At 37.9% G+C, this 24,696-nt stretch overlaps 1 protein-coding gene across 1 annotated transcript in view; it reads right to left on the bottom strand.

Moving 5' to 3' along the window:
• Positions 1 to 24,696, bottom strand: part of LOC132130286 (E3 ubiquitin-protein ligase NEDD4-like) — a 74,970-nt gene that overhangs the window by 29,897 nt on the left and 20,377 nt on the right. Inside the window, exons 3-6 of the mRNA XM_059541979.1 lie at positions 24,373 to 24,454; positions 20,008 to 20,046; positions 19,267 to 19,320; positions 2,929 to 2,979 (exon numbers count right to left, since the gene is read on the bottom strand). Coding sequence (XP_059397962.1) covers positions 2,929 to 2,979; positions 19,267 to 19,320; positions 20,008 to 20,046; positions 24,373 to 24,454 — 226 coding nt within the window. The remainder of the gene's footprint in view (positions 1 to 2,928; positions 2,980 to 19,266; positions 19,321 to 20,007; positions 20,047 to 24,372; positions 24,455 to 24,696) is intronic.

Raw genomic sequence — 24,696 nt, forward strand, 5'->3', positions numbered from 1 at the left:
AACACAGAAAATCCACAAACATTAATCTCAGTTCAAACTTACAAAGCATTAATATGCAGTGTTGGGGAGTAACTAGTTACATATAACGGCGTTATGTAATTTAATTACAAAATTATTGTAACTGTAATTAGTTACAGTTACTAAGAAAAAATGAGTAATTAAATTACAGTTACTTATGAAATTTTTAACGATTAAAAAGGGGATTACATTTGAATATTTACACACATCCACGTACAGATTTAACTGATTTATTTCCCAAATTGCACTGACTATTCTGAGACATACCGCCCTAATAATTTCCCGGATGCGGAAATACAGTCTGGTTCGTAGAATCCAGTCATAAAAATGGAATGCCTAACGCGGACGGAATATGCCGCATTTTGGATGACTAAATCAAAAGTAGGTCAGTACACTTGAATCAAACATGACATGGACTAGTGTCTGTGAATATAAAGCCCCAAAAATGCAATATATGACTTGCACATTCTGCGTGTCTGTGGAAATCAGGCGCGGAATGGACATCGGGAGAACCGGGACAATTCCCGGAGTCCTGGCAGCCGATTTTGCCCCACTATTTAATATCATTATTGTATAATTGCCTGCCGAATGTACTAAAGTGATCATTTGCGAATCCGCCATTTGATAATTAAATCTCTAATAAGTCATGAAGTGTTAGTTGTGACTCGCGCGCTCTCCGCGCCTCCGCCAAACGGTTTGGATCAGACTCAGAGTAATCAATGCGAGAGAGAGAGAGAGAGAGAGAGAGAGAGAGAGAATACAGTGGACTGCTGGAGCAGAGAAGCAGAACTCCTGTTCAGGGTTTCAGGTCAGTTTCATCTGTAAAGATGCTTTTTTGTCTTTGTTTTTATATTTATTTAATCAAGCAGCAGCACGTTGCTCATCAGTCATCACTCAAAATACTATATAAAGGACATCATTATTATCTGTTGTAATGTTACAGTAGGAATTTAGCTGAAAAAAAAAATCCGATTTTTAAAATAGGTTTAGGGGGAGCTACGACAGACAACAACACAACCCTTACGAAAATTAACATACTATAACTATAAATCCAGAGAAATGGTTACTATTGGTTAACTGTGGTAACCAAAAATGTAAAATTATTTTACAAGTGTATTTATTTAAAAATAAATACAAATCCATTTGCAAAAAAAAAGTGTTATTTTACTTTTATATAGGCTAATAAAAGCATGTTTAACTTTTGTAAGGGAAAAACATGACTCGTGTACAGTATTAGGATTTTTCTATAAAGATATTGTAGTATTGTAGAGTATTGTATTGTAAAGTAGTTTTGTTCAATCTTGAGTATTAAAGTCATGAGAGAGATGGATAACAGGGCAAAATAAAAAGACTGAAGAGAAAAATGGAAGTGAAGGTGCAGTTCAGGAGAGAACTTTTAATTATTTTGCATGTCCCCAAATTAAAAATTTTAACCTTTTTTGTCAGGTCCATACAAAAAATAGTTTTGTCCATGAATTTGTTTGTATGAGTTTGAATTTTCCAGTCTGAATTTACAGAGTCCGCCCCTCCTGTAAATTAATGGCAAAGACATGGTTTCATTTACTATAGGCCTACTGAAGCTCGCAGTGTTTTCAACCTCTGCTGCCTCAATATAGGAGTACACGAGCACATAAACATAATTTCTAGAACTGCTCTGTGTCACTTCATGTGCATTTTACTTATTTTGAGAAAACTATCATCATATACAGAGACAGCAGTTTCAAAAAAACACCAATGTTTCAGGAGTTTATTACACAGAATACGTCACATGCTTATTAGATAACTGTATTTAAGTTGATGTATATGCTTTTATTTATTATTCTTTAATTTTCACAAATTTATAAAAGTAATCAAAAAGTACTCAAAAGTAATTAGTTACTTTACTTTAATAAAGTAATTGAAAAAGTTACACTACTATTACATTTTAAACAAGGTAACTTGTAATCTGTAACCTATTACATTTCCAAAGTAACCTTCCCAACACTGTTAATATGTAACAGTCCCAGCCTGTTTGGGGGTGGATAACCAGCGATATAGACCCTTGGATGACACCCAGCTGTCTTATGTAACACTGTTCTCCTGTTACATTTAAACTGCCCACAGGTTGGATATTCACGCTTGGTCATTAGTGGCTTCAATCTGATGGAAATTGATGGAATTGGCACTTTTGCCAGTGCCGAAACCAAAACTATGTGAGGAAAGATTGGAGGCCCTGAAGGAAAATGGGAGAGTTTTCCTGTTTGGCAAGTCTAGATGAAAGAGGAGGTGAAAAGCATTCATACTTCAAAACCAGTCCATCCAAAAATTCACAAGGTAGCTCAATCAATAAACAAATTTCTTAGGAAATATAAATCCGTATATACAAATATATCTGATTCAAATATAGGAAACCACTTTTAAATATTCAGCAATAAGAGCAGGCAGAAAAGGAGCGCGTGGTCTGGACTGCAACCACGCAGAACTGAAAAGTAGATATGTAGGCGGCCACAAGGAAAACAGACCAGACTCTGTGTGTGCGAGTCTGAATATGCAATTCAGCAAAGAAATCTCACTGGATTGCCACTGGAAATAGTTTAAATAAAAACAAGAGTTGTTCCATTCCTAAATGTCCAGGAAAACAATATCTTGTTCAAAACAAGTAAACTGGAACAAAATACCATATTGAAAACCAAAGATTTTGTCAATCACAAAACCTGCCAACACCTATGTTCTTTTAAACACTGTGCGTAAGCAATTAGGTATGAAATGATTTTTTTTGTAAAAACATTTATTTATATTTTTCCAAACACATGCATACATTTTTAGTTTGAAAACTAGAAAACATTCTCTTCAGTTCAAAGTTAAATCTTGTTCCTGGGATCAGAACAGCAAATCAGAAATCTTGAGCAACACAAGAGCACATGAACTTACCGGTAAATGGGTAAGAGGCACGTCAACCTGTCCGAGGAAGTCATCTCTGGTCTGTATAAGAAAGAGAAACAACAAAAGAGGACGAGAAGAAATTAAAATGACAGAAATAGTAGTAATGTAGAGATTTGGCTTTGAAACAGTGACTGACTTTAGCATGACTTGGCAAGGAAAACCACAAAGATGAGACAACCAAGAACCTGTACAACCCAAGAAGAATAAATTAATGTGTATGTATGAGAAAGAGAGAGAAAGAAGGAAATACAGAAATAAGGCAGTGTTCATTTCATAAGTTTCACTTAAAATGGGAAAAACCTGACAACCAACCCAGTGAGGAGCAGCAGATGGGCAATGAGTGAGGGTCAAAGTCAGAAAGGGTGTATTAATGTATGAACCGCCAATCACAAGCCTTCATTCCACCCACCAATTACAATAAGCCAAATTGTGAGATTGTTAGCTGTGATTGTCAGGTGTTTGGGTCGTGGTAGACCAGTAGATTACCTGACCATGGTTGAAATGCTCATTCTCGGACCGATCATGACCAATGTGTGCCTGTGTGTGGAATAAACTTATTAAGACAACAAGGACGAGTACATAACCCCAGTTACAAAATGTTTAGGGCACTGAATGTAAATGAACCACCATTGAAACGCTTCATATTGGAAATTACATCAATGCAACACTGTAAATAAATTTAAATACACGCAGGTGAACCACGTTTGGAACAATATTGTCTGATTCAGACAATGACACAATCTGGCAGAAGGAAAACAAAAATACATTCTCAAGCCCCTATTAATCACGGAAAACCGACCATGTCTGAGACATTCCTCGGATTAAATGAAAAACGGTTAGTTCACTCAAAAATGAAAATTCATCCATGTTTTACTCGCCCTCAAAGCATCCTAGGTATATGTGAGTTTCTTCTTTCAGACGAATCCAATCGACGTTATATAAAAAATTGTCCTTGCTCTTCCAAGCCCTTCAACTTGTTGTCAACAGTTCAGAAGACGTGAAATAAAGGGCTCCTGTAGCAAATCCATGGTTTTTATAAGATTTGCAAAGGTAATAAACTGTTTTTTCTCACTTCTGCTGATTGTGGGACGTGGAAGACGTGCAGGTGGATGACATAGTACGTCAGCGCTGTGTGCTTATGATGAAAGCGGAGAGAGAACAAAACAAAATTCCTGTCACGCATTAGAAGCACAAAACGAGGATTTGTTTATTAAAAAAAAAAAAAAAAAAAAAAATTATATATATATATATATATATATATATATATATATATATATATATATATATATATATATATATATATATATATATATATATATATATATATATATATATACACACACACACACACACATATACATATAGATATATATATGGGCTCAAAAACCTGCCTGGAACTGACGATCGGTCCTGTAATGATCGTGCTTCGTGTAATGGTGCCGCCGTGCAAGACGAGAGTGTTCACGAAGCCAAACAACTGATCATTTCGACCATTTGCCCAACAGGGATTGAGGTGGCATGGGTGGATGTGGTCGTAGTGTCCATAGGAGAGCTGTTGCTGATTGCGCGCTCACAGGGCTGACGGCAGACAGTACAGGAGCAGTCAGCTTGGGGTAGGTCTGTGCGCTGTGCCATGCAATGAGAGGTACCAGTCTCTCGAGAACTGTATACTGTTTCACCTAGATACCTGACTTGGCAGACAGCTGGTCAACTGATCAAAAATAGGCACATGCATTTTACTATGGCACAGTAATGTAGTAATAATTTTTCTACTCTCTCCTGTTTTACTGTTGATTTCCTCTTTTCCTGATCATTTGGAATGAGGATAAAAAGACAAAAAAAAAAAAAAAAAACAACAACATGCAAATAAGCAAGCATCCATTCAATATCTATTTCCTGAATAATACTGATGAACTGATCAAAAAGTAGGCTACTGTTCACATGCGTTTTACTACTATATGGTAGGGATGCACCGTTGATGATTTTTCATAGCCGATTCCGATACCGTTTTTTTTACAAGCAAACTGGCTGATTCCGATACCGATTTTAGATTTTTTTTTCTTTAAGCAACAAACAAGGAAGGAAGGAAAGTGTGCATAAACAAGATGTTTATTTGGTATTTAACAGGCCATACTGGCTTTTGGCTATTGAAAACAATAACTGTTTGAAACTAACAGCAGTTACTGCACAGTAAGAAGCCTGCATTCAGTACAAATAAAGATGGTACAGACATCAGCATTTAGCTTTTGTTTTTGAATTGGGTTGAAACTACATAGAACTGGCCTTAAATAAAAAGATTAACTGTAACCATGTGAAATTAAAGGCAACAACTGCATAGTTGTAAAATCCAAACAACACAATCAACACACATTCAATAAGATGTTTCTTAATCAGCATTCAGTATTTGTTTTAGTTTTTAAATTTGGCTTTAAATAAAAAAAAAAGGTCTTTAGCAGTGAGACTAAATAAAAGTATGCTATATAAATAAATTATTCCAAAATGTTAAAATCAAATAATGTTGATGCGAATAAAACAAAGATGCAAAGTGTCTCATTCGTCCAATTGAAAAAAAAAAAAAAAAGTAGGGTAATGATTCACATCTATATTTTTTTACTTGAGCGAATGAAAACTAAATAACTATTGGCTCAAGTTAAAAAAATATAGATGTGAATCATTACCCTAAATTCTTTTTTTTAATTGGACGAATGAGACACTTTTTTTCAGTGTGCTACAGCAGGTGATTTTGAAATCAAATTAAGTCGATGTAATTTTAAGGTAAAATAAAAATAATCATCCTATACAGAACTGACGTTTACTTCTGGCTTTTCAAATGTATGCAAGTTCTACTTTACAAAGAAAAGCATTTCAGTTTTGTCACAGTTTAGTCCGTTTCAATTCTCATCCAACACACGAGAAGTTGAGCAGAACATCCCTTCACTGTCTCCGCTTGTGTAGGGCGCCGACTGGTTCCGATTTATGGCCGGTCAACCGGTGCATCCCTACTATATAGTACAGTAATCTAGTAATAATTTAGTACTTTGTTTTATAGTTGGTTTCCTCTTTTTTGATCAATTGGAATGAGGAACAAAAGCAGACACACACAAAAAATACATGAAAATAAGTTTAAACATTTCAATATCTACTATTTCCTGAATATTATGAAATTCAAGAGGAGAATTCACGCTTGCCCATGATGTCATAACCCCTAGATTTCCGTTTTGTTTTGTAGAAAACATATGGGAACACCAAAGATGCTTTAAAATGTTGTGAATTTTAATAGACTGGTGACGATCCCATACAGAGTAGCATTATAACAGAACTCTCAAACATATCTAGTGTGATAAAACAGCGCTGCTTTTTCCCCCCACATATGCAAAACCGAGAGGAGTGGAATCGGTCGACTGTGGCATAATAAAAGCTCAGCTGCTTTCGAGCTGTGTGTCATGCTCATTCAGTAGACTTGTTTTGCTTTGACGACTTTCAGTCTTACCCTGCTTCATTCTACTATGTCAAAAAATCATTAGCTTATCCATGAGCATGATTTCTGCCCGAGTCCCGTCGGATTGCATTGGTTTTGGGGATGAAGACAACAACTCCCATGATTCCACACTCAGTCACGGCATCAAACTTTGCTACGTGGTCTTTCTTTGTTTTGAATACGCGCCCTCTAGCAGCAAAAAAAATTACATATTGTGCCTTTAAGCATTTCTGAACCAAATGGGGTTAAAGCCTCCAAAACACCAACAACAGCCGTGAAGCACAAACAGAAGCTAAATTAAGCCATTAATTAACCAAAAAGCATGAAGGAATGACCTAGAAAGCTCAAAAAGCTAGTTGAGTCTTAAAAGTCACACTGTAGAAGAATTATGTCCGTTGTGTCTTGGCAAAGAGTCCCGTCACTAAGGAAACTATTTTCCTATCCTTCTGCAATAAAAGGGATGCTCAGAAGAAGTGAAAATGACTTTAACTGATGCCTTTTAACTTCACAGCGACTTCGTGACCATTAAGATATCATGCCTTTATGACCCTAAAGCTCTGTTCCTACAACAAGTGTTAAAAATAAATGCCTAGTCATCGTTTATTACAAAGCTGAGTTAACAGATGACTCTAGCCATTAAAGTGAAAAAAGTGCAGAAACAGAAAGCAAGACAGCAGGGAAGTGAGAACCAAGAGGCCATGTTTAAAGAGAAAAAAAAATGGTTAAATAAACCATACAACAGATCAAATGGAAGGAAACAAGAATAAAGTAGCCCAATATTTCAAGCTATACATCACACAGCTAAGAACTGTTAATTATAGGGTCAGGGGTTATGACAACAGGACCTGACAAGAAACTTCCGACAACTGATCCGCAACATGCAGAGATGATAAAATAAGACTGGAGCCCCTACAAATTCTGCAGCAGGGTTCCTGTCTAAGCGACAACAGCAGGTACCACAGCAATAGGAAATGTTGACAGAGCTAGACTCTTTCAATAAACCTAATTTTAACTCTCTCAAACTTTTCTTCTCTTATGAGCACACACAGGCTTTCCAAAGCTCTAAATCCTGAGTTCTGCAAGAAAGCTGCCACAGCAGACTTAAGTGAGCTTTCCCCCCCACATTCCCTCACTATGTTTGCTAAAACTTGTGAGACAGCAAACATTTATTATACATGTCACATGTATTAACCTGAGAGTGCTCACAAGTCTACAGGAAACTCATGCGCCCTGCAAGGGACAAATGCAATAAATGAGTGAAATTTTATAATAGTTCTGTGTAAATATTTGTAAATTCTGCAAAACATCTTATTAAAAAGAAGCACTGAGGCAGAACTATTCTACCATATTCTTTGAAAAACAAGGACTTCACAGGTTATGATGTATTGCAAGCCTTATCTTCAGATAAGATACATCAACAAATACATGCTTGAGGCATTCAAAAGAGCAGTCTTGACAGCGAGAAATAAACAGATCTGTATGAGAGAGTTTCACTTCAGATGATGAAGTCTACTGCTGGAACATTCAGCTTCTTGACTGACTCATTTCCAGTAAAGCCTTTTGAGCAGGTACTGGAAATATATATGCTGCCATTAGCTGCCTTGGAAATTGGGAAGGTATGTGTGTGACATTCGTAATTGTGGAATAGGAAGATTCTAGAATGTTGACATCTCAGAGATTCTGGACCTTCCGTTTGCAAGTGCCCCATCTGTGAAACTGAGTCCTGCTTTCCACATTCCATTGGAAAGATGCTGTTATGACTTCTGCACATGAGGAGTACTAGTTTGAGTACTAGTAATGGTTGGTGACAAACAGATGAATGTCCCACACTTATAGCTTGTCAGCATCCCATGAATTGGTTTCCAAGATGAACAGGAATGAATCACTGAAGGGACTTTCAAAGCCAGTAAACTCAATGTTAACCTGGAGGAAATTACAAATTACATGTGCCAAAAATGTAAATTAAAATTTAAATAAAAAAACAAATGGGTGGACCGTTGGAAAAAGCAAATCGTCGCTGTCGGGCGGAAACCTCCTATGTCCAAATTTTGTCAATTTCATATTTTTTTCATTAATCAATGCTATTGGTCAGTCCCCACGTGGGTATGTTAATTTTACAAATTATTAACCAATCTAAAGTTTTAAGAATAGCTTGAGAGTAAATCTCGTAACTCCATTGGACACTTCAACTGTCCACTATGCATTGGTTTTATTGTCATGTTTGGTAAGACGGCTAACATGATTTTTGTGGGGCTAAAAGAAAAATATTGACCCCCGCTAGTTTTGAAGCTCGTCTGAGGATCGGAACTTAGTGCAAAACAATCCTCTGCAATGTGGACTAAACCCTGTGGATTGCAGATAAAACAGATTGTAGCTTACAATGTCAAGGCATGCTGTCATGTTAAACAAGTAGCTGCCTTTGCCATGTTCATCACTTTAAGCAAGCTAGCTGGCTTCTTGCCTCGTTATCATACGTAAACATGCTGTATAATTTAGGGAAACGATTAGGGATGGGCGTTTTCCGCAAATATCACATTCAAATTTTTGGGCATGTAAACATGATCGGGGGAAAGTCGGCTCCTTAGTCTGTTAACGATAAGGCCGGCCTCAGAGAAAACGCGCTCTGATGGCACAGACGTTGGTGGGACTCACAAATAACAGTGTGCTAAGCGAATAAGTTTTGTGAAGCGCTTCGTGTTTTCGTTTCACCACTGAATGGGATCCTCATTTGGTGGAATACATGGCTCCAGCAAGAATTGTTTCCACTTGCCTCGGCTGGACTCTCTGTAATCATCGCTGAAGAACTGGCTCAGCCTTTTCCGACGAGTGGGCATTGCATCCTCTTCATCGTTGGTGGCGGCGGCTGCATCCGCACCACTCGCATCAAGGAAAATGTTCTGATAATGTTCAAAACAGTTTTTTTTCTTACTTCTCTCATGTTTTCATCGAGAAACCTGAGATGTTTGTGCTGAGGGTCTAGGGCAGACGCGAGAAGAGGAGTTTTCACTGCATTCTCCAAGTTAGTGGTGTTTATTCGTTGCTTGAAAGCTGCCGCAACAATGTTCTTGAATTCGGTCACTTTCTGTGATTCTCCATGGCATATTTGAAGTACTGTAGAAGACCGCAGTTCTTAGGGGCCATTCACGCGCCCGTTTTTTCCAGGGACGTCCCCACCGCATCGAGTTAAAAACATCTCAACTTTTCAGAATGCCGAAAGCGCACCGCAGGTCATGTGACAAGAACTAAACATTCAGCTTCATCGTTTCCCGTAACAACGTTGAAAGCTCAGCCAAGATGTTCGTCTATCCATGCACACCCCTAGAAAGGATCATTTGACTTTTATTCATTTTATTTTTTTGCAGCAACCATGTGTGTCTCCTTACAGGAAAAATGTCTGATGCAACCTTTATTCAGACCACCTGAAGATCAAAGAGCAGAAATTCAAACACCTCCAAGACCTGAAGGAAGTCATCCCAAAGGACTTTCACAGCTTTTATGACAATTTACTTCACAAGCTTAATATAGGATACATTATTAACACAATCAATATGATGGCAATGTTATCTGTTAAACTATGATATCAGTTATTGATGTATTTCAAATATCTACTTATTACTACGCATGTGCATTGAAGTTTTAAAATGTATCTAATATAATACTTGAATTAAATTGGATATTTTGTATACCACCATTAAATTGTTTTTATTATTATTTTACTGACTTTAAGTTCAACTGTTAGGCCTACTTATAGACTATGCCTCTCTTGGCACTGTGCATGTAAAACACCTCAAGTAGCAAGGTTTTTATTTATGGGAGAAAAAAAGGCTGTCTACTGGCACCAAGTAAGCCTCTTTGAATACAATAACGAGTGAAAATAGTTAGGTTTGACTAGACCCGTTTTGTTAAAAATCGATAGCTGTAATGCTTCGGTTAAAGGAACACTCCACCGTTTTTTGAAATAGGGCTTATTCACATTATTTCCTACATTTAGATAGGTGGGCAAATGCATTTTTGCGTCAGTGCATGCATTGTTTTAGTTTGACTGGGTCGGCGTTAGCTTAGCTTAGCACAATGAATGGAATCCTTTGTTGCCAGCTAGCATGGCCTGAGTAAAAGTGATCTAAAAAAATAAAAAAAAAACCCACCTAATTACTCCTTGTGGCCTGCGTATTCACAACGAGTACAAATAGCGATCCAGATTAACACTAGGCGATTTCCTAGGCAGATATTGACTTTGGACTATATTATGGGGAAGCACTGCTGCTTAGGCGAAGCACTGCTACTTTGGCGCAGAGATATCACGCAACACATGAAATCCCACGACTTCCGTCAACATACCGGCGTGAATAGTAGCTGCCTGGCTATTTTCCTTACAGTACACGAATGGCGATGAACATGGCTGATTTTGAGAGAGACGAAGAGGGTGACTTCTCAGACAGTCAAGAACGAGAACCATACCTATTTGAACCAGAGTTTACAGAAGACGAGCTGCGTGCTTTGGAAATAGAACGACAGGAGGAGGAGGTTGCGATCGCTCGTGATGAGAGCCAACATGAACTGGTGGTGTGAATGTGGGGGAATATGCCAATCTATGCCGACGGAAATAGAGTGTCTATGCTGTAGAGAGTGGGACATGTTTTTGCCATTGATGACCAGGCTCAACACGTCAGATCAAGATGAGCATGCCCGAAGTTGTGTCACATCTACAGAGGATTTCACGGCGCTGATCCATTCTGCAGTACTCGATTTTTTTTTCCGGTGTGACAAAGTGAACTGGAAAAAACGCACCACGCCGAGTGGACAAAATGGACAGCTGTCCACAGAGTAAGTGATTATTTTAATCATGACGCATGTATAGATCGACCCATATTATAGCTGTATTCACATAGAGTTGATGTTTTCACAGGCAATATAGGTTATATAGGAAGAGAAATAAAAGACAACTTACATGTGCACTTTGTTCTTCCTGTGTTTTCAAAGTAGTCCTCTGGTGCAAAATGTTCTTCGCAAACACGATACTGCTTTATTTTGTTGAGAGGCGTTGAACTACAGATCTCCAGAGCTGCTAGCCATTTATTTCTCAGTTCCACATTAGGTGGAATTCTGTGAAACATTACATTCGTGTATGTCCTTTGCTTGTTCTCACAACCTTTTGCTATGCAGGTAATAACCATGTTTGCTGTAACTTCTCAAAATAAATTGAATTGAATTGAATTGAATTGAAGTGACATTCAGCCAAGTATGGTGACCCATACTCGGAATTTGTGCTCTGCATTTAACCCATCCGAAGTGCACACACACAGAGCAGTGAACACACACACACACTGTGAACACACACCCGGAGCAGTGGGCAGCCATTTATGCTGCGGCGCCCGGGGAGCAGTTGGGGGTTCGATGCCTTGCTCAAGGGCACCTAAGTCGTGGTATTGAAGTTGGAGAGAGAACTGTACATGCACTCCCCCCACCCACAACTCCTGCCGGCCCGGGACTCGAACCCACAACCTTTCGATTGGGAGTCCGACTCTCTAACCATTAGGCCACAACTTCCCCTAAATCATCCAAAAGCGAAGACACTCGGTGCAGGTCACGCCGGTATGTTCTTCTTCTTCTGTTTTTTTTTGACGCGTTGCACGCCGGTATGTTGACGGAATTCGTGGGATTTCATGTGTTGCGTGATATCTCTGCACCGAAGTAGCAGTGCTTCGCCTAAGCAGCATTGCTTCGCCTGTGCTTCCCCATATTATAGTCCCAAGTCAATATCTGCCTAGGAAATCGCCTAGTGTTAATCTGGATCGCTATTTGTACTCGTTGTGAATACGCAGGCCACAAGAAGTAATTAGGTGGGTTTTTTTTTATTTTTTTTTTATCACTTTTACTCAGGCCATGTTAGCTGGCAACAAAGGATTCCATAAATTGTGCTAAGCTAAGCTAACGCCGACCCAGTCAAACTAAAACAATGCATGCACTGACACAAAAATGCATTTGCCCACCTATCTAAATGTAGGAAATAATGTGAATAAGCCCTATTTCAAAAAACGGTGGAGTGTTCCTTTAAGAAGGAACCCCTGTGAGCCTCGAAGGTAAGTTTGCGAGCAGATTTCCGCCTAATAGACATCTTAATCAGCTCATTGTTTTTTTGTATTGCATCACTTATAGCTCTCAAACCTTTAAAATAGATTTTAGGAAGATGTATTAAACCACAGTTGTTAGCTTTTGTTAACTATTGAAGCCTTTTCTCTTGTCAAAAGGTTCAACGCGATCGCCAATTTTGCGTGTAGATTAATTTCCGCCTATTAGACAGTCTAGTCAGTTTATTGTTTTATTTTGGTATTGCATCACTCATAGCTCTAACGTTTAAAATAGTGTTTAGGAAGATGTAACCACAATCATTTGCTTTGATTAGCTCGTAAAGCCTTGTCTCTTGTCAAAAGGATCAACATGACCGCAGACTTTGATGAACACTGCTGGCATCAGCGACATCTGTGTCCACACCATTCTTATCAATGAGAGCGTAAACTCGTATCTCCCTGCTCCCAAGTCATAAAACTCGTATCTGCGATAAAACATGATGTTGGGGAAATGTTGTGTTAATGTTGGTACACAACAGTATATGATAGTAATATAAGGTATAATACCAACTTTAACAATACAATGTTAAATAAGTAAAAAAAATATGAAGTTTTTTTTTATTTCCTGAAAAATAATGGTTTTGGAGATACAAGGATTCCGCCCGACAGCAACGAAATGCTTAAGACCTGAGAAACTCAAACAAAGCCTTGAGCTTAATAGAACTATGATGCATGAAGATTCTTTATTTGAGCAACAATACTTTTTTTTTGTTTTAGAGTTACTGATACTAAGAACAGCATTGTGTGTAACTATACTGTATATTAGACCTTAATCACCACAGAACAGCTGTTTGAAGAGATGAACAAGTGCCAAAGGAGAAAAGCCGCATTCAAAACGAATAATACTTGACACCGGGACTAAAGATAGAACAGGTAAAACAAGTGGACAGGCCCCCATGAATGATGTTACGCCTGAAAATGCTCCTGGTTTCTCTATATTTTCCACTTCTTGAATATCAAACTGAGTATAAGAGTTTGTATGCTTGTTGGGTAACTAAAGACAGTGCGGTTACGTCTTGCTCTTGGCCCCCATTTTCGTGGAATTTTCACTTCCCAGAATGTGGGAAAGTCATTCTTCAACCCACCTCCTCTTTCCACCAAAATCCTGCTACCTCTTCTTTCATCTGTTTTTCCCATTCTCCAGCCACTTACAAACTATTAAAACACACTTTGAGAGGTCTACACCCTACAGCATACTTTGTGGAACTTAACAATGGCTTATTAATAAAGCAAACCTGAAATGTAAAAAATAAACTATAAAATTATGCGCTTCATTTTCAGCTCAACTTTAGTCCCTCTGCTGTATTTACCTGTTGATTGCTGCAGGTAGGCCCCTTTCCAAAGCTAATATCCCGTGCATGGATGGGGCTGTGCTCACCTCCATGGCTGAAACAGATCTTAAACTTGGGCTGTCGGGGGTTCTGTTCCTTCCTAATTTTGAATGTGCAAACTTGAGTACTGCTCTCAAGAATCTCACTCTCGGTCTCCATTTCTGAGATCGGGCAATGAAGATTTGGCATAGATCCAAGCCGTGAAGGAGATCCAAGCCGTGAAGGAGCTCCTCTGGGCTGCATTGTCTGTGAGGTGCTCCTCTCAAGTTGGATCCGAGGGTACCGCACCAAGGGGCTGCCTTTAATACCCGTGATGCCCAAATCATCAGCCTGAGAAGTAGGGCTAGGGTGCCGTCCTTGGTCCTTTTGAAGCTGGAATACAAGTCTTTGTGTTCCAGGACCGCTGTCTGAGCTTTGCTGAACAGCCCAACGTTGGCCACTCTGGTCATTCTCACTGTACGGGATGATCCTGAACCGCTGGACATCCGAGCCATCTGCGGATCTTCTTTGAATACAAAAACCTCCAATGGTAATCCCTTGATTACTGGGTACACTAGCATTACCATTTTGTCCATCACATGGCCGGACGTAAAAGACTTGCCTCTTAGGCTGAATGGGCTCAGTACCTGGTTGAGATTGTTCCACATTTTGGCAAGATGGGGTTTCTCCTCTGTAGTAAGCTGGAGGTGGAGGTAAGGGCCAGCTTTCACCAGGCTCGGTGTATGGGGGAGCTGGCTCCTGAGGGTAATCTGGAGGTGGATCAAAGGGCAATGCGTCTTCTTGAGGTGCAGTTGTGCGTTGGAGAGATATCTGGACAGAGGTGCTCTTGGTCGTCCGTGGTTCAGTTTGATCCTGGAGCTGTGGGATGAACATGGAAGAGCTTCGCTTTAGTGAGGCATCTGAACAAGCACTCAATTCTGGGCTCTCAGAAAGTCCTTCATTTTGTGTCTGTGTATGGAACATTGTGGCCCCTGCGCCACAGTAGCCACTCTCATCTCCCTCCTCCACTGTCCCATTTAGCTGCTCCAACTCAGTGTTACCTCGACCAGATCCAAAATACAACCGAAACCGGTGAGACATTCTACTGTCTGACTTGATCTGTCTCAGTCCAGCTCTTGCTGGATCTGCTTCGCTCACTGTTTGGTTTGTCCGATCCCCTTTTGCTCTCCCTCTCTCGGTCTTGCTCATCCACCCTCTTTCCTTTCTCTCTTTCCCTTACTCACAGACAGAGGCTGCATTTTGTTTCACAGCTACCAGTGAAGCGCTGCCAGGGAGCTTAAAAGTTCAACCCACAAAAAGAGAGAGAGAGTGAGTGAGAGAGAGAGAGAGAGAGAGAGAGAGAGAGAGAGAGAGAGAGAGAGAGAGCACACAAGTAAAAGCTGGAAAGAATGGGAGAGACAAGGAAATAAAAAAACTATCCCATATGTCAAACTGTTTGAGCTGAAGTCTGATAGTGACAGACAGCAGAAATAGCCCAAGTGGCAAACTGCATTCCAGGCATGACTGGACAAGGACGCCTGGTGCTCTTGCAAGCAAAGTTGAGGGAAGGGTTGCCAAAGTCACGTGATCCAGATGGCACCCACCCCCACTTTCCTGTTTGACCCAAACAGCACTCTCTCAGCTGCTACTGATCTGTCAGAGGGAACTAGACCACCGGGGGTGGGATGAGACAGAGAGGGATCACAGCTGACTCAGGAAACACGCTCCACAAGCTCATAATTCTTTGTGCTCATCGCACACATGGGGCACACTGAGACCAAGCCAAGTTGGGACGTGATGTTACCCACATCTCAAGCTGGTAAAAGTACTATTTCGAACACTTACAGCCAAAAATATCAGACAAAACAAAAACAATTCACACACAACCTCATCACTCAGACCTATATAGGTAAGCAGAAGTATTAGAGGTGTACCAGTATCGTTAGACACATTTTCTTAGAAATACACAGGAAATGTCCATTTACTGGAAAAACACTAGAGCTTTTCATGTCTGGGCCCCTGTATAGACATGCAATATTTCCAATCAGGCTTCTTAAAGACTGGCATGGCTGAAATGTTCCATCTCCATAAAAAAAAGGGAAGTTTTAAACCACAAGACAGTCACCCTCTTTCAACACAGTAACAATGAATCAGGATGCAGCCCAGGGGCCATTTCATTTTCATAAATAAAATCTACAATCACGACCACTCCTAAAACAAAAGCAACAAAGGAATTTACTTCACTTTGCACTATTTAAAAACTCTTAACTCGTGGGTAATTTGAAAAACAAAATAATTATAATGTGTTGCCTCAAAATGATTGGAAATATGATCAATCACTGATGACTGACAGCCAAATTTATAATGTATAAGCCACAAGACTGTGCTAAATGCTTCATAAAGTCTATTCAGGGTGAATAATGATACGTTTCTGTGCTGGCATTTGCTTTTGCTATACAAACACAATCCACAAAATCTGAATGTTTAGATCAGTATACAGAACCCTCTGCCAACAGACATGCAAATATCATAATCAATTTGATCCCGAGAGATGACGCTGCACTGTGCATATTCAAATTCAAAGAGAGCTTTGTCTAAGTGAGAAAGCCTGCACGTATATCACTAATGGAATAAAGGCCAACATCAGAATCCTTGGAACTCATATTAAAGATTTTTTTAACAATAATAAACATAAACAGAACAATTTGTAACACTGAGTTACGCTCAAGTCGAAGTCTCAGTTTTGCTTGTATTATCACCTACTAGCCAGCAATCATAAGTATGATCACTTCATGATGTAAATATATCAAATACAAAGTATGGATTGCTATAAAAGGTAAGTTCGGTTTTATGAAGCAAAAATTACCACAAATGCGACACTATTTAGAGTGAGTCTGTGCAGGAACACCAGCCGGACATTAACTGCAAAGTCAGTGCAGTATCTTATTGGATGGAGTAAGACAGCCTCCAACTGAAAGAAAAGTGTTGATTGTGAGAGTGTGGGTGCTCTCTAAAGGGGATATTGTTTTGGAGGGCACACATGCCCTGCAGGGGGTGAGCTGTGAACAAAGAACGGAGACATCATTCATAGCGTAAGCATTAGTTTCACAGCACCAATTATTCTGGGAATAACGAAAGAGGACTTCCACAGTGCTACCTACACATACGACACCTTCACATACTATTTACTCAGCTAATTTAAAGAATATTTCGTAAAAACCGACATTACATAAGCCTAAACAGCAAACATTTGGCTGAATGATAGCAAACGGGTGATTTGAACTGGAACGTTTTCAAGAAACACATTCGCTCACCCACACAACTCTGGGGTGGTTATGTGTCTCCATGACAGCGGTTTTCAGAAGGATCTACAAAAATTGCTATAAACTGTGGTGTGTGACCCATCTAATCCACATCTTAATTTAAAAAAAGAAGCCATTCTCACTCTCTCTGTCTTGCTTGGACCATACTTAAATAGGCACCAATCAGTAGTGGAACTTGTGTGTGAGAGTTCATTACAGCTAGCTGTTAAGTAATCCGAAGTTACAAAATGCTTTGTACAAAAGAAAGTAGAATGATAGAGGCACTCTCACTGAAAAAGCAGGAGAGAGGGTAAGAAAAGGAGAAACAGGCAAAGAAATACAAGGATATGGATGAGAAGACACAGGGAAGAAAATAAAGAGATAAGAGAGGGATGGAAATAGACAGAGCATGTATCATGTGAAAATCATTCATTTAATCTGTGTCCAGTCAGTGGGACACCATCCATGCACTCCCTCAGACTTATAAGGAAGAAGCTCAGTTTCTGCTCAATCCTGCACTGAAACTCTGCCAAATCCCATCACACAGGAGGGACAACAACCGTTTCTCTGTGAACTGCAACAACTCATGCATTGCAGATTTACAGCAGAGAACAATACCACTGCCTGGTCACAAACTGAATGGTGTACTCTGAGATTAACTAGATCCAAAACTACAAAATGCACTCAGTGGTTCTCAACTGGTATTGTTTCTGGTCTCAGATTCTACATTCGACATCAAATCTATGTATCTAAGGAAAATACACAAAAATGTGCACACATAAAAAAAAATAAATAAATAAAAAAAAATTATCCTTATTTTTGAAAGTTGGTAAGTGGTGTTATTTGCATTTATCATTTTTTCCCTGCTTTTCACAATCTATTATTGTAACCTACTTGTGAGTTGCAACCCACCAGGTGAGAACTACTGTTTAGATGCAGTTGCACTGTAATCAGCTAATAATGCCTTAAATAACATGCATAACTGTAGTTTGGATGATTTATGCTAAATTTAGACTTGAGACAACTCTCTGCACAATAAACAGGAAGCAAATTGGGTCCCAAAACTAAGCAATTGTTTAACTGAAGTCTTGATATAAATGAACTCTAAACTGGTTCTCACATCATCTCCCCATTTAAAAAAATGCAAATGGTTTTGTACTATGTACTTTGAGCAAAATGTAACATGGGTACTGCATACCAAGCAAAGCAATGGAGCATTGTTGCCATGGGGACACTAATGAACGGTTTAGCACTAGCATTAGTTGCATAACAGTGAAATTTCTTTTATGGTCTCATAATTAAATCATTTAATAATGTACCAGTCAGTGCCTGACAAACAACTAAATCAACCGAATGTGCCGAATTTTCTGGGCTGGAAAAGAATAAATAAAACATTTTTCAGACTCTAACGATTCTTTCGAAGGAACAGTTGAGAGTTGCAAGCTATTTTATAAATAGAGAAGTGAAAACTGGAACACAAGTTAACACACAAGCTGACACTAAGAAAGCACTATTACATCACTAACAGAAATGAAAAAAAAGAAAAAAAAATCAAAAATGTTCATTATATTGCTATACTACATTCAATATCAAAATGTAAAGCAAAAATTGCTCAATTTAGTATTTTATCCATTTGCAAGCATCAAGTTTTTTTTCAAGTGTTGTGACCTTAGCGACATTCTTGATAGTTGCAAGTGTCTATTTCAATGTTCTATAACAGTTATGGTGTGTGTAAACTATCCGTGGATATAGGTGAGTGTTTTCAATTCTCAAAATCAGTGACGGGGATTGTGGGATTGAAAGCAGAGAGTAATGAGAATGTCATAAAGTTGACTTTATTAAAACTTTATAAAAAAATAAATGCCATGCGGCAGCCAATCACACTAAATGAAGGCAATAATATTTGCCATAAACATTTTGAAATCCTGAGTCCTAAGGCACACTGATAGACATTACATCTAATTCAAATTTCAATTTGCATGCATTTATTGTGGCAAAGCTATGGCTTGGTTAACAAACTGTCAACGTGTAGACAGGAACTTCGAAGTCGACCAAGGCAGTTCAATAGATTTTTAAGCAGATTTACATGTGCTGAAGGTGGATCTTACCAGGCGGTTTTCATCAAACACCTCAAAAAGAAGCCTGTGGTTCTGTGGGCAGACCTGCAGACATGGCAGAAGAATATAAGTTTTTTGTAATCCACTGTTGATGAAATTCAATTTCATATATATATATATATATATATATATATATAAAAGCTACAGACTGAAATACACATGCACACACACACACATTTCACAGTCACATGCAAGTTACCTAATTATCCAAAGCATGCATATGCAATGTGCAATATACTGTAAAACTCTTTTACTGGCAGGGTTGTTTTCTGAGATTCAGGTGTGAATCTAGGTACTCTAATGAATAGTGGGGTCATGATTGTGGGCTTAGAATAGCATCTATAAATCACGTCCGTGTAAATGGACTTCTAAATGAAGCAGCTCACAATCTTTCACTAGATCATTTTACACACAAGCAACATTATCGGCCATTGACATCACAAACTTACATGCTGCTTCTAATAATAGATTATTACAATTGTGGTGGTGCTGAAAGATTAGGTATAAATAACAGATGTGCATTCTGAAATATAGTTCTAAAGTGTTGATTTTTTTAATAGCACTGTACAAATTTAAGATTTAATAAAGCATAATCACAGATAAAAATTACAGTAGGGCACATTCAAGTACAAAATCATTTGTAGTTTTCAATTTCTGAATGACATGAGCCAGATTTGTTTTACCTGAGGATAAACAAAAATAAATCAATAAATAATAGAAAAAACAACTTACTCTGAAATAGAATTCTTCATTCCATTTAGGATTGAGAGTCTGAAAAAGAATCAAAATCATGTTCATTTAAACGTTTCTACATTCATCTCACACAACCCATACAAAATGTACTGATACAAAATGAACGGATACAAAATTGTACTTTTGCTTTCTACAAAGTTGAGAGTTCCTGCTTTTTTCTTCAACCTTTTAAAATCTTTTTTTGATTTCCCCTTTTACTGATTACAGGTGGGGTACAGCGGGGGGTCTGCCAATTTATGTTTGATCACAAATATTTTTTGTTAAAAAACATTAAAACATGGGTAAAAACAGTCAATTTTAAATATAATCACCTTGAAACGAAAGCAAGAGCACCCTTAGCTAATACAGTAATGTCATAATATTGGCAAAACAGATTTAGCAAACGCTTCATGTACATGTTTGTTGATCTTTCATGTCTGTTGATTTTTCCTCCTTAAAACCAAATTACAAATCTACATCTTGTTTGCAACACTCAACTCAAATTCAGGAATCAAACTGTAATTTAAAAGACATTCTTAATTAAATTCTGAATTATTATACCCACTTAAATAAAATATTTTACGGTTGCTCACAGAGACAAGAAAAACTGAAGAGAGAGAGAAAAAAGAAGGGTGGGTGCTAACATTCAGACAGAGAGAGTGCACCAGATCCATGACTGGTATTGATCCTTTTAAGTGGAAGAAGAACTTAATCTTTAAGTCAACATAGCAGATTGATTGACAGCTTAATTTAAATGTCCTCAGAGGAGTGAGTACCTTAGTCGATTTAAAGCAATGGAGAAACAAATATATGCAATAAAAACATGTAAATGCTTTCCATTTTAATATTTTTGTTAAAACATTAAAACAGTTTATTAAAAGGTATTTTACCAGTACAATCGGAGTAAAACATTGAACTTAAAATTTTCGGAATTTCTTAGTAGCTTGTACTGTATGTCACTCTTTTGTGTTAATGACAGTAGAACTGACAATAAAAATACCATATTCACGTTATCCAGCATTTGATTACCACAAAATACCACAAAGATTTTTCATTGTGAATCTCAGATTCTCAATGTGGTCTCAAAGTAGCACATTAAAATGTCATTTGCACAAAGACTCCTTGATTGGCAGGTTATAAACGTATACACTGATATGATTCGCACACACAGACATGCTGGATGCTTTAAATAAATCTGATTTATTGGTCTGTGAACCATGTGTCAAAGCTTGTGAAAATACTTAGGGTTATTAAAGTGTAGGAACACACCCAGGTGTAAATTATACAAGAAGAATACAAAGTAATAACTGATGGAAGCTCTGGCTGATCTCAATATTTTTCAGCCTTTTAACCATATATAAATGCTTTCCAGACTTTTAACCATATATATCTATATATGCATATATATTTGTGATGATTGAACAAATCAGAGTTTTGAATTGATTTACTAAAAAACGTTTTCATTTTATCCCATAAATTTATACCATCAGCAAAACCAATCTGCCACTCTCCTTATTGTATAAAGTAATCTCCTTATTGTATAAAGCCAGCAAATCATGCTGGTGAACTGAAATCCTTTCTCTTTGCAGTGATTGCATCACTTATGGTGGCCAGGCCATTTTCTTTCCTCCAATTTGATTCTTCCTGACATGCCCGTTGCATCCGACAGCCAACTGCTTGCCTAGTTTTTATCCTACTTGGTAAAACGACCAAATTAAATCAACTTACATACTCAACAGCCTTCCCACAACTACTAGTACCACAGGGCTCCAAGTGTCACTCTTTTATCAAACCACATACTTTCTCTTAGCAGTGTTATGCTGATGACACTCAATTTTAGATCTTATAATCTCCCTCCATTTCCACTTTCTTCACAGTCTGCATCTCTCACGTTCCTGCTTAGATAACAAATCATCACCTTAAGCTTAACCTAGACAAGGATGACTTCCTCTTACTCAAGGCCAAACGGCCACAAGTCAATCCAACATTTCTGTTGAGGGTCATGCAGTTGTCATCTCCTAACTAACAGAGAATCTTGTCACAGCCTGCAGCTTAGAGCTGAAGATCTTTGCCCGAAAAGCTCGGGCTTAATTGATATCATCTGACGCGGGCTCGGGCCCGCTCGGGTTTTGATTAGCGTGAGAAAGATGCGAAAATGGATGCTTAGTAGGTGTAACGGAGGCTTGCCTCTGGCAATACGTTTTGGTTGAAACATTAGTGAATAATGACGCACTATCAGTGAGCGCAGGAACGCGCTGAAGCCATCTACAGTGGATTCAATCATTTTCCTCCACAAAAACATGTAGGCTTAGCCTAATCTATGGGAGTAAATGTTTTTTAAATGATAACTAAATATTCATTGAGTATTAAATGCATAATGTGGACAGAGTATATAGGCTAATGTTGGCATTATTCTTTTATTAAATGTCAGCTGCTAGTGGCGAAGCAAATCTGGCGGAGCCTTTATCTTAATTTTGTTATTGCCAAATACCCATTTTAATTTAAAATTTATCTTGTTTAAAAAATGTTTAAAAAAAACTCGTTTTTATTGGTGCGTTGGTCTATTTATAGGCTAAATGAGCCTATGCCTATTTAGAGTGCTGAGATGTTACGATGTCACAGAGGACTTATTTTATTTCTTTATTCCAACTTCAAAGTGGTCTAGTCTACGTTAGTTATGAATAAATTATGGTAAAACATGTTTAAATGACTCATTCTTGACAAAAGGCAAAAGAGTTGTGTGCGTGCGCACATTTGAATAATGTCGGGCTGTAAATGGGTTCGGGCTTTTAAAAAGCTGTCAATCAAAATTTACTTGTTGGGTTCGGGCTGAAACCTGTCGGGCTCGGGTCCTGTCGGGCCTAACTTTTAAGGCCCGATTACAGCTCTACTGCAGCTCAGCTTCACCCTTATTTATCTTCGTCTATACTAAGTTTTACAATAGTTAATTGCATTTTGTAAGAAACAATTTAGATTGGCATCTCACAAGCTATGCTTATGTTAACTCAAAGCACGTAACTAAAGGAAAATATCAGGTTTTTGATGAGCATGTGTCCCAATTATATAAAACATCTATTTTATTGATATTTAGTGTCAACATTTCCATTAACAATAATGAGTGCAATACATTTCCTGACACACAAAAATGTATTGAGGTTAAAGTGCATTAGCCATATATGTATATATAGCTCATAATGAGTACATTTACACTTTCAAATGCTTGGCCAAAATACACATCTTCATTCAGATAATGATGACAAGATGCTCTGCTGTTATGTGCCACAGGCCATTGAGTTCCCAGACCAGTGTATCAAAGCAGGACGTCTAAAGCATCCATCAACAGTAAGACCAGAGGAACAAGGAGGCTTACGCTCCACACAGCAGTGCATTGTCAGCTATTAATAACCTGAAGAGTCTGCAGTCACAGCACAGGAGATTCCAGAGTAAGGACTTTACTGAAGAGTGACTTAATGGAACTGAATGGACCCAAATGCTGACTGACTAGTAAAATCAATTTAATCGCCTGCTCCAGGCAGACCAAACTTTTAATTTTCATTCAGTGGTCAAAAAGAAACCTCCAAAGAAAATTAAGAGGAAAAAAAAATACTTAAAGAATATGAAGTCTAATTTTGATATTAAACAATTTCTTCCTTAATTATTATTTATTCCGACAATTAATAAATGACCAAATTAATTAAAATTAATTGATATTATTAATATGTAATAATTATTCTCACTTCTATGTTTGTAACACTTTGCAATATGGTCCATATATTAGTTAACATTGGTTAATGTGTTAGCAAACAATGAACAATATATTTGTAACAGTATTTATTATTCTTTGCTAACATTAGTTATTTTGTTTTTTAATAATGTTAATGTAATTAGTACATGTTAAAATTAAAATTAAGATTAATTAGGGCTTTACATTTTCTAAAGAACAATATTATACATGCATCAAAATGGTTTGGTTGTTTTTCTGCTGTTAAAAATAATAATTTTTAAAGAATTATCTGTCTGGCCTAGAATACATTTTCATCAAAACAAAACATCCACTTGGCTTTAAGATGTTCTGTGAATGTCACATCAACACTCATTTAAATGGTACTCGGTTCTTATAATTGATTCAACTGTTGTGTTATATTATTCAAGGCGTGATATAATTATGAAAGCCCATGCAGTAGTGCTACAGGTCTATGGAAGTGCTCCTCCTAGTGGTACTGGCTTTAGCATCTTCAACCATCACATGCTTTTCTCATCGCTTCTTTACTTTGGGTGCTTTCAGTTCACTCAGTCATCCTTAAATTTCTCAGAAACAAGCTAAACCTTATTGTCACAAACAAGCTGAGTGTGAATAAAACTTACCTTTTTGATGGTTTTCGTTTGTACTAAGGCAAGCTCACGGTTTTCATCAGTGACATACAGGGAGAGTTTGACGTATGGATCACTGACAGGAAGTAAAGAGACAAAAATACATACATGACCTTCTCACAACAACCAATTTGAAAATTAACATTAAAAATGAATACACAAAACTGGAAAAGATTAAATGTATTTATTAAACAGTAAATTCTTATTTTAACAATACTGATAGATCACTTATTTCTCATCTTGTACTATAAAATGTACCTTTGGCTGGTCAGGCAATTAAATAATGAAGTAATAAATATGTTACATCTTCGCAATGGA

This window comes from Carassius carassius, chromosome 47, assembly GCF_963082965.1.
Source record: "Carassius carassius chromosome 47, fCarCar2.1, whole genome shotgun sequence".
NCBI lineage: Eukaryota > Metazoa > Chordata > Actinopteri > Cypriniformes > Cyprinidae > Carassius > Carassius carassius.